The sequence below is a fragment of the Gracilinanus agilis genome, chromosome 4 (assembly GCF_016433145.1).
Source record: "Gracilinanus agilis isolate LMUSP501 chromosome 4, AgileGrace, whole genome shotgun sequence".
In the NCBI taxonomy this organism is placed as follows: Eukaryota; Metazoa; Chordata; class Mammalia; order Didelphimorphia; family Didelphidae; genus Gracilinanus; species Gracilinanus agilis.
In genome coordinates, this window is record NC_058133.1 from 290097590 (window position 1) to 290108970 (window position 11381).

The 11381-nt window shown below is 36.6% G+C and overlaps 1 protein-coding gene across 2 annotated transcripts in view; it reads right to left on the reverse strand.

The window, feature by feature from the left end:
• GCLC (glutamate-cysteine ligase catalytic subunit) overlaps window positions 1–11381 on the reverse strand; it is a 73334-nt gene that overhangs the window by 31901 nt on the left and 30052 nt on the right. The window contains exons 2-4 of one of the 2 annotated variants that reach the window (XM_044675867.1): window positions 5640–5752; window positions 4078–4260; window positions 1204–1317 (exon numbers count right to left, since the gene is read on the reverse strand). In XM_044675867.1, the coding sequence (XP_044531802.1) occupies window positions 1204–1317; window positions 4078–4260; window positions 5640–5752 (410 nt within the window). The remainder of the gene's footprint in view (window positions 1–1203; window positions 1318–4077; window positions 4261–5639; window positions 5753–11381) is intronic. The other variant, XM_044675868.1, reaches the window with a different exon arrangement.

The following is an 11381-nucleotide window of genomic DNA, read 5'->3' on the forward strand; positions in this document are numbered from 1 at the left end:
CCTTCCATCTTGGAGTCAATACTGTGTATTGGCTCTAAGGCAGAAGAATGGTAAGGGTAGGCAATGGGGGTCAAGTGACTTGCCCAGGGTCACACAGCTGGGAAGTGGCTGAGGCCGGGTTTGAACCTAGGACCTCCCATCTCTAGGGCCGACTCTCAATCCACTGAGCTACCCAGCTGCCCTAGGGTTTGAGTTTTAACAACACAACCTTTTATTTAATTCTAGTTCTTTTCAAGCCCATTTCTCTTTGATCTCTTTGGAACACTTTGAAACACTCTTTTCTTTCTAATTTTCTCCTCCCTGGCTTTCAAGACTATAACTATCTTGGACATGATTGGTATATGCTTTGAAGAAAAAAAAAAAAAAGGGGGGTGTTAGGGGGCATAAGTATCTGAGCCAAGAGCCAAGCAGGCCTGGCAGTACCAAAGGTGCCTGCAGATGGGGGGCTGCTGGGAGATCCCAAGTGTAAAGTACTTAACACACCCATTCCTGGAGCAGGAGCTTATAAGACCTGCCCCGCTACTCGTCCCGGACGAGGAACCTAAAGCAGAGAGAAGGGAAGTCTTGTCCCAAGTCTGACAGTGACAAGTCACAAAGCTAGGAGGAGAAACCGAGGCCTCTGATGCTGCCTTTCACCGTCCCGAGTACAGCTAAGCAAGGATCTAGGGAGCTAGAGAGAGGGCATAACTCAATAAATGATCTCAAATTTCGAGGGCTGACTGACTTCTTGGAAGAAGCAAGGCCGTGAGGTGGCCCAGGGCCTTGGGAGTGAGGAAGATCTGGATGGCAACGTGGCCTCAAACACTTTGTGAGCAAGTATTCCACCCCATCGCCTTGTAAGAATGAGTGATGGGGAGGGGCAGCTGGGTAGCTCAGTGGATTGAGAGGCAGGCCTAGAGATGGGAGGTCCTAGGTTCAAACCCGGCCTCAGCCACTTCCCAGCTGTGTGACCCTGGGCAAGTCACTTGACCCCCATTGCCCACCCTTACCACTCTTCCACCTATAAGTCAATACACAGAAGTTAAGGGTTTAAAAAAAAAAAAAAAAGAATGAGTGATGGGGCAGTGGTCCTGCCATGATGGTATGAAGAGGATACCTGGAAGGCCGGCCAGCCCAATGCAGGGGATTGATGGGAGAAGGTGGGCAAGGTAGGAGGGATCAGAAATGGACCGGAATAGGCAAACACAAAGACTGCATACAGACCTGAATCTGGGGTGTTTGTTTATTGCCTCATCTGGAAAGAACAGGGACTTTGAAGCTCCTCCTTCAACTGGTGTAGGTTGGTAGTCAGGTACTGTGAACCCAGGACAGCCTAATCTACAAGAGATCAGAGAGTTAAATATAGGAGACTGGAGAGTTTGATTCCAGGCTAAACTTTGGAAAAATAATATGAATATATATATAAAACATATAATTAGATTACAAGTTCCTTGATGGTAGGGATTATCTTTTTCTTTCTTCTTCTTCTTTTTTTTATAGGCCTGGCACTTAGCACAGTACCTGACACACAGCAGGCTCTTAAATGTTTACTGATGGGTCATTTATATCTTAATATTAACTACTTAAGATGATCTCCTCTCTTCTTAGCTGGAATAAACACTGAAAGATTAAGAGGTCTGATTATAGGGGAGGGCAGTGGCCATGAGAGAATCCTACCATATGAGTAATTTCAGAGCAGGCACAGTGTGATACATATGGGCCTTTGGGGCCCGCACAGCTAGCAGGCAATATAATTATAACGAAGAATTGGGGGAAATGGTTAAAGAGAAAGGCCTGAGAAAGAGATGAAAAGGAATTTTAACCTTTGTCCCAACTTTCTCCACAGTGCTGGTGGCACCAACTTTCTTATGTGCCATTTTTGTTTTCTATTTAATGCAATTCTTGAGGCCCACTCTTGGGGGAAAAGGCAATTACATCTAAGAATATAATTAGATTCCTCTGGTATTTCGATTTTAAGGTGGTGACTTTCTGATAATATATAGAGAAGCAAGAACCTTAATCCTATTGGCAAAACGTCCCCAAATCATGAATCAAAGAGACCTTCTTCTAACTCCACAGTCTGACATTTCCTATTATTCAGCTACATTAGAAAGCAATCTTCTTTGAAAGTAGGGATTTGTTTCATTCTTTCTGTTTTTCTATTTGGCACACTGCAAATGTTTAATAATTTGTTTATGATTTTCTCAATCTCATTCTTCACACTTAAAGGGTCTTGGTATAAACCACCAAAGATGATAAAATACTGAAACGGTCACTATTAATAATGTAAAGTTCATGAGGGTTCAACCTTTTAGGGATTAGAGGCTACTTCTTCATTAACAGTCAAATTCCATTCTCACCTTACTTTTCTCTATGAACTGCTTCCAAGTTCCTTTTTCAAAAAAAGTCCAAGGCATAGCAATTATTTCATGGCTTTCCAATTAAATAGTGAAAACAGTCCCAGAAAAATCCTTATTGTTTGTTGGTAACTCTTTGAATAAAGGGACAAGAACAGCCTAAGAGGAGAAAGGTTGGGTTGGCCTTGACTGTCAAAAATGTCCATTTAGAGGGAATATCACCATTATTATTTAAGAAGGACCTACTGTCCCACTTTGAAGTGACTCAAAGTCTCTGCTTGCTCCAGGGAAGTTGTAAAGGAAAAAAACAAATATTTGCTGAAACTCTTAAATAGTTTTGTTTTGGTAAACAAAGACAAAACAAAAGTGAATGAGAAAGGGGATTAAAAAAAATTAGTAGAAGAAACAAAAAGACAAACATGGTCCATAAACAAATTATTACCAAAACACCCTTTTAAATTTTAGGGTGGGAAACAATTACTAAATGTTCAGTTGATATTTGCTATAATTAATATATTAAGATCTTGGGTCCAACTGCACAAAATCACAAAATTCAAAGAGACCATGGAGATCTCTTAATCTTAATCTAATGCTTTTCCTGATATCAGAATTTCCTCTGTATTTTTCCTCTTTATTTCTCTCTCTCTCTCTCTCTCTCTCTCTCTCTCTCTCTCTCTCTCTCTACTTCACTTGTTTTCGAATCTATCTTTTAAACCAATCAAAGCCTCAATTAACTCTTTGGATACCTACACAATATTGCTGATTCTTACTGCGCTTGTAATCAACTTAAAAAACCAAAGACTTTTTCCCTATAAAAACCGAGTCTGTTTAATCCAATACCTAGAAAGTTTATTCCTTTTTAAAACTTCAGTACAGGCTTTGACAATTACTTTATTAAAATTCAAATCATTGGGGAGCCCGATTCTGTTATTCGACCTATTAACTATCCCTTTAAAAACTATGTATCAGCTTCAAATTTTGAAGGAAAAAAATACCATCTGTCTTTATCTAAATAGCCAATCATAATATTTAACAGGATAACCTGAGGTGACTATCAAGGCAGCCAGCCTTATCAGTTTGTGCCAGGAATTAAGGGAGGACCATGGCAAAAGTATGGAGATGGGAGATTTAGTGTCACCTATGAAACAGAAAGAAGGTCAATTTTAGTAGCTAAAAGAATGAAGAGGAATGGTGTTCAACCATGCTGGAAAGTTACCTTGAAAAAGCCAGGTTGTATAGGGTTACTTTGTCTTGATTTTCCCTTACCCCTAGATGCTTAATGCCTCCTCTCCCGAAATTACCTTATATTTATATATTTTGTAAATACTTTTAATACGAACTTTTATATGCACATGTCATGTCCCCAAGAATGTAAGCTCCTTGAAGGCAGGGGCTATTTTGATTTTGCCTTTTTATTTTCAGTGTCTAACTTGTACCAGACATAATAAAGGTTTGTAGATTGATCATAAGGGATGTTCCTCAAGGATTTATTTATTCACCTAATATTTAGAATGTCATTTATCCCTTAATTCACATTATGTGGGGAGATTGTTATTCAACCAAATATATGACACATTTTACAAGAGTGTGCTCTATGAGTTTAGAGAAATGCATTACACCTGAAAATGAGGACTGAAGTAAATTTTTTTTAAAAAACCAGTCATTTTATAAAATAATTCTATTTCTTTTTTTTTTTAAACTTATGGCCATTTAGGAACTTTTAAGACAGTAACTAACTTACCTGGGAAATGATGTTATAGTGCATAAAGCCTCATTTTCTTTCAAAAGAGATGAAGCCTCCTGCCTACGTTTTCTCATGTTGTCTTCAACTGTGTTAAATTCTGACATTGTTCCTCCATATGGTTGTCCTGGCGTCCCTTCAATCATATAGCTTCCATATTCTGGTCTCCAAAGTGTTGGATGGCTATTTGATGGAGAAAAAAATTAAGTTTTTATTCCTGTCATATGATTTGCTCAATTTTATCAGAAATATTTCTAATGGATTATTATATGCCATAGAAGAAAAGAGTATAAAAAACTTTACAGAGTTTATTTTCCACAGATCTTTAGTTATGTGAGGGTTATGAAGTTTTAAATAAGAAATATCAAAACTCTAATATACAACACTGGAACACCAATTACACAAACTGACCTTCAATACCAAATATGATTATCCTATTTAAAAAATATTTTTTTTTATTTTTAACATCTATGTGCTAACTTTTCTTTTTCTAATTTTCCTTTTATTAATTTTTAACATGCCATTCCTCTTGCACTGAAGTCTGTCTTCTGCTAATATTAACCTCACCTGGCTAAAATCTAAATTATAGACTACTAATACTAAGGGAAAGATTTTTATATTCCTCAGATAAGAAGCCAAAAAGAGATTGAGCTTCCGAAAGTTATGTGTAGCAGTACTTCCCTGACTCTGAGCTTTTGGGTTATGTTTAAGACATGTAGATCTTTTCCCCTCCAATTATTTCAACTGTGACTTCTTTAAAATGTAGCCTTAACATGAAATATGTAACTAGGGGAAAATATTCAAAATATAAAATCAAATAAAACAAGAAAAAAAATGTAGCCTTGCAGTTATATAAACATAGATTTGTGTAAACTCAGTGTTTAAATCTGTAACTCAGTCTGTTTATTTATTTGTTCTAATTTAGCTTATTCAATTTAAAAGACCCTGAAGGAAGCATGGGCTTATGAATTTATCTTTTTTAATTTTTATAGCCTAAAATAATACATGGGATTATAATAGGCAAGAGAATTATTTCTCTGTCTCTCTGGCGTAGTCTTTTTTACAAAGGCTTGACAAAAACTCCAATCTAGACTCAAGGTTATTTTTCTCACCCCACCCCAAAACGCTGCTTATTATGCATAATAAAAACATAGGTTTCACCTCTATAATTTCTGTGTTGTGATAGGTTTATATTCAGGAGCAGCAACTTAGCAGGTGAACACAAAAAGGAGATATAAAATCATCTCTCTTCACTCCTTCTCTCTCTGAAAAGTCATCCTCTCTTTTAATAAAGTAAACAAAATAAACCAATATATTTTTTAGACAGGTATAATAAGGTAGGCTTCATTCTGTATCTATCTGTCTGCAGAAAAGGGAGGTTTATTTTATCATTAGTCCTCAGAAGGCAAGCTCTGTCCTATACAATGGTATCCATAAAAAAAAAAAAAAAAAAAGATAAATGGCCTAAAGTCACTGATTAATGTAATGTGTTGAGGAGTCAATGAACTCAGTCCGAACTGGTAACTCTAAGTACTAGTCAACTTGATTACATGTCTGCTTACTTTGGATTTTTCCTTTCTCCTTTTTCTTGCAATGCTTCTAAGATTTCCTCTCCGTTCAGGACCACACGTGCTTTTTTATTCTGGTGGTCAAAAGACACCAACATGTATTCCACCTATTTGGGAAAAAAAAAAAAATGAGAAAAGAAAGAAATGAAGATTCCTTCAAATTTAAGGCGGCGACCCTGGTCAAGTCATGGAACCCCATTTGCTGCAATTTCCTGTTCTGTAAAATGAGCTGGAGAAGAAAATGGCCAACCACTTCAGTAGCTTTGCCAAGAAAGCCCCAAATGAAGAGTTGGGCACAAATGAACAACAAAAATTCCTCCTTATCTCTAATGACTAAATAACAACATACTGGTCCACTGGGCACTCTTCACTCTTTCACTGAACTGAATCTAAATAAAATGTCTGGGGGAATACAGAGGCTGGAGAGGGACAAACTACCCTACCCTGAGGAGTTCCCCTTTGTTTATTCTGTGACAGAATAGGAGGTTTGCATATTATGAAAATGGACAAAAGACCAGGTAAAACTTGGTTGATTTCGTTATCTCCCGGGCAACCACTCTTTCTAAAATGATATTCACAAGTCTAACTCCCTAATCCCCTTCCTGTTCCACTCAAAGGTATCAGAGTGAAAACAGTTGAATGTTAAGAATTATGCATTCTAGTCAGAATACCCATTTGGGCAGAGATGCTCCAAACTAGCCTGTTTCAGGAATTGGTCATGCAAAGAATAATAATCTTGATTTATTGGATAACATGTTCTGGAATTGCTTCAATATATATGAGAAAATTGACTGTCAGGGCAAAGCTGGTAATCCTTACTGATCAGAATGACCTGATTAGGAGTTTACAGATAAAAATTCTATTAGAGTCTTATTAAGGTTGAGTCCTCAAAATACCAACCTGAGGCAAATCTATGCAGTATTTTCTTTTACTACAATGCTGAAATTTTCCAAACACTCCCAACCAAACTCTCCAGGTGCTTTTTTAAGTATACTACTTTTTCAAAGGGGGGGGGGGGGAGGTCCTAGTAATCTTAGAAAAATGAATTAATAGCCACTAAAATTTTGTAAATGTACAGAAAATTAAAGTTTCCACATTAAGAGGCTGACCCTGATGAACTGAGAAAACAAAAGGCTGTTGGTTCCCCTGAAATTCATGGTTGACTATAAATATTAAATATATAAAATGATTTAAAAAAACCTTTATCCAGGTAAATCTCAATCATGTAAACTTGAAAGTCTTCGGGGATGATTTTGTTTTTTCTAATCCTAAACTCTATTTAGCAACATTTTTTTTTAAAATGCCCTCCTCACCTGTGTTTTAATTCACATGAAAATCAACAAGTATCAAGGCTGAGGGAAGTTGCCTTGATTTAGAAAATCTTGTCAAGTTCTAGTCAAGATTTTTAGCACGTACCCTGCCTGAAAATTCCAAGGTGAGATCATCAAAGCAGGGCATGAATTTTTTTTAATCATCTTTAGAGTGTCTGATGAAACCAACTCTGCGATCTACTTTGTTTTTCTAAAATATACCTTTCATTTGCCTAAAATTTCCTTGTCTTACAGTTTTGTTTGCTGCATGAATGTCTGATATAGTTATTGATGTGGTTCCATTTCCTCCAATATCTCTATCTTTATGTAGGCTTCTAAAGAAAGGGCTGGCATTTAGAGAATTGGTAGTTAATTAAACATTTATAGATGGTCTAAATGGTAGCTTCCCAGCTCCGGAACCATCATGACCATCTTGCATTTTTCTCTTTTGTGGGTTGTCATGGCCAAAGAATCCATCACTTAATAGATAATCTGCTGCTAATGATCTTCTCTTTACTTACCTAAGCTAGTTCTCAGTGAAATACTGACCAGAAATATTTTTCTACATGACTTAGGACATAATGGTTATAGGGCAAGCCTCTAAGTCAAAGCAACTTGGTTGTTTAAGTTCTGCCTCTTGATAAATATGTATGACCCTGGACAAATCACTTAAATTATAATTAATTTAAACTTATTTTTTATGATTTCAATTTAATATTTAATTATAATTTAATATTTCAATTATACTTATAATAAAATTATAAATCTAAAAAAGCAAAAATCCCAAATCTTTCTCCCCAAGATAAATAGGTTTAATAGTTTAGTTTAATTTAATAAGAGTACTAAGATTGTACATATAGGGGGCAGCTGGGTAGCTCAGTGGATTGAGAGCCAGGCCTAGAGACGGGAGGTCCTGGGTTCAAATCCGGCCTCAGACACTTCCCAGCTGTGTGACCCTGGGCAAGTCACTTGACCCCCATTGCCTATCCTTACCAATCTTCCACCTATAAGTCAATACACAGAAGTTAAGGGTTTAAAAAAATAAATAAATAAAAATAGAAAAAAAAATATTGTACATATACATGCAATATATAAATACATTTTCCACAGAAAAATTATCAAATGTACTCAAAACAACAGCTGAACTTTCTAGAAGTTCCAAAATTAAGAAGACATCATAAATAAAATAGGTGAATTATCTAGTTCTCTGTATTTTAAGTGTCTGCTGAGCCAAAGTGGTTTATCCCATTGTTGCTATTCAGTCACTCAGGGGTGTCTTGACTTTTTGTGACCCACAAACCATAGCTGTCCATGGAATTTTTTTTTGTTTTTTTTTTTTTAATTCCTTCTAGGAATGGGTGGAATCCAACAGAAGGTGAGGTATAGGTGGAGGGTAAATGTAGCTTGCAAAAGGAAAATTATTTTTAAAAACTGGAGAAATTGTTTTTGTCCGGCTAAAAAAGTATACCATAAGGAGAAGGGGTGAAGGACTATAGAGGGGATATAGAGGATATTGTTGGAAAGTGTGACATTTGTTCAACCACCTTAATGTTGGCTGAAAAGGCTTTCTAGACTACCTTAGAAAGGTTGTGAGTTAGAAGGGACTTTAGAGATCACCTATTTCAATCTCCCCTTTTTTAGAGGGGGAAACCGAGGCACAAAATACTCAGGGTTGCAAAAGATTAGAAGATTGGGTCTGGAACCCCCTGTTAGAAGACTCCAATCTAGTAAGTTTCTCAACTTGTCATATTGCTTTTTGAAATGTGGAAGCAAAATAACTTCTGGGTCCCAAACCTAGCCTTGATGTTAAGTCCCTTATTGTTGAACAAGTCACTTATCTGAAGCACACCACTCCTAAGAAAGGCATGTAAACCACTGCCCGGGCAGGTGGTTTTAAGCTGTCAAATGGCTCTGGAGCAGGAAGGGGAAAAAAAGGACTTTTACCCTTGCTATCATCTTCCTTTCTGCCCTATCCCACCCATTCCCCACCCAAACAAAACATAAAATAAATCCATGTACTGGAAGTTAGCGGCAGAGGAGGAAGGGGGATTTCCATAGTCTGTACCCCAGCCAAAATGATTTTGAATGGTAGGTCACAAGGGTCTCATTTATCATGCAAATTATTTCATGTGGTCTCATTGTGTTCCCCAGGAGGAAGAAGTCTTTATTCTAATGTTAGTTGGTTTCCTATTTTGGCAGCACTCTGAAAATTTTTTTCATTTTCCTAAGTCATCCTGGGCCTAAATTCAAAGCCAGATAAGCTGGGTGGGAATGGGAAGTTACCTGTTTTTAAACACTTCTCAAAAGGGCTCACGGGTCAAATAGCTGACCTTTAAAATAAAAAACCAAACAGGAAAACCTATTGTCTGATTACTGCTTCATGGCAGGTCTGTATCATGTAGAGAGAGTGCTGGCCTCAAAGTCAAGAAAAGTCTGGGTTTAAATCCCACCATTTACTAGCTAGCTGCGTGACTTTTGGTAAATTACTTATCTCCTATGATTCTCATTTCCTCCTCTGTAAATAAAAGAGGAATAAACTATACCTACAATACCTATTTCCCAGGGTTGTTATAAAGCTCAAGCAAAATAATATATATAAAGTGCTTACAAACTTTAAAAGCACACAATAGACAACAGGTATAATAATTATGACAAACGAGAATCAGTTTTAATTTCAGAACACTTAGTATGAAAAACTCAAGTGCTTCAGAAGAGATATAAAAACCAACAAAATTTCATTCAGATAAACAAGCATGAATCTAGCCTAGCAGTTTTTGAAAATCTTGATATTTTTAGATATTTCATGGACAAGAGAGGAAGCCTAGAATTCTTTAAAAATGAATGATTTCCTGTAATATTTACCCAATTGGTTCTTTTCTTAGTATCCATCTGGAATTGTAATTCAAATGTTTGCGGATTTATGCTTTGTATACAATAGGTATTCAAGCTATGACTACAGATGTCTTAACTAAGAGAAACAAGTATGTGAAAAAAAAGTATTAGCCTTCAAAGCAAAGAGCCCAGATTAAAATCCTGCCGATGGGAAATTGGGTAGGTCAAGAATGGGTCTAAGTGGCCTCGAAGGTCACCTTCCAGTTTTAGAGATCCAATCCCAAACCAAGGCAAAAAGGGGCTTGATACCACAGTTTCACTCATGAAGTTACAGCTGTCCCCTGATACTGGCACAGGACATTGTACCCCAAATTATAGACGTATTTTAGGCCAAACTGTAAGCAGGAAAATTCCTTTGCTCCCCTACATCCTAGGGACTCCTGACAAAACCCTGAGAGGAATACTGGACACAGAGATACACCTCCAGGCTATGCCTTGATACCATCAGGCTGTCCCCTAAATTATGAGGGTCATCCCCGTGTCTTCAGGCAAATTCCCCCCTGTGCCTCGGTGCATACCACTCCCGAAGCCACATATTAACTGTTGTAAAGAGGCCCCAGACTTGATTTCCTCTAGGAGGAGGCTTTCCATCTATGCTGTCCTCCCAGCCAAATTCAACACGAGTTCTAAATTAATAAATGTCTCTTTTTATTTCTAAGCTAAATTATTCTTTCCAAAGGGTACCCTTCCCAAACCCAGGGGGTTCACCTCATACCTCACACAACAATACCAGTTTCCAAGGCCCTTTCCTCCCTTACCCTACCAAGTTAAAAAAAATAAATCCCCACAAAAAAGGCCAATATAACAGTAAGTTGGCAATTTACTAATTTACAGTTGCCTAAAACAATGCTTCCTCAAAAGATCCTCTGAAAATAAGGGCCTTTATAACTAATAGTCTTCTCCCCCAGGCCTTAGATTCCAGATAAGAGTAGCAGACAAGAAGAAACTTCAGGTGCAGAACAATTAAAGAGAAAACACAGCAGAATACCTTTAAAAATACAATTCCTTGTTAATTCAGGAAGACACAAAATCACTCCCCCCACAACCAAATGATCTCCTTGATGGGAAGGGGGTTCTTTTCAGCCCATCCTGGCAACTCTCAGGCCATCACTCTTAATAATCTTTTTCCAGACTCACTCCTCTTAAGATCATCTTTTTATTTATTTTTATATATATAGTATATTATGACATATTTACAATATTATAAACTGCCTGTCCCAATGGCCATAAGCAAAATAAATATTATTACATATAATAATATACTATAGATATAAATATGATACATTATAGATAGAAATGTAGACATATATAATAATACATTATAGATATTTATAATATACTATAGATAAATATGATACATTATAGATAGAAATGTAGACATATATAATAATACATTATAGATATTTATAATACTATAGATAAATATGATACATTATAGATAGAAATGTAGACATATATAATACATTAGACATTTATAATATACTATAGATAAATATGATACATTATAGTTAGAAATATATATTATAGATAGAAA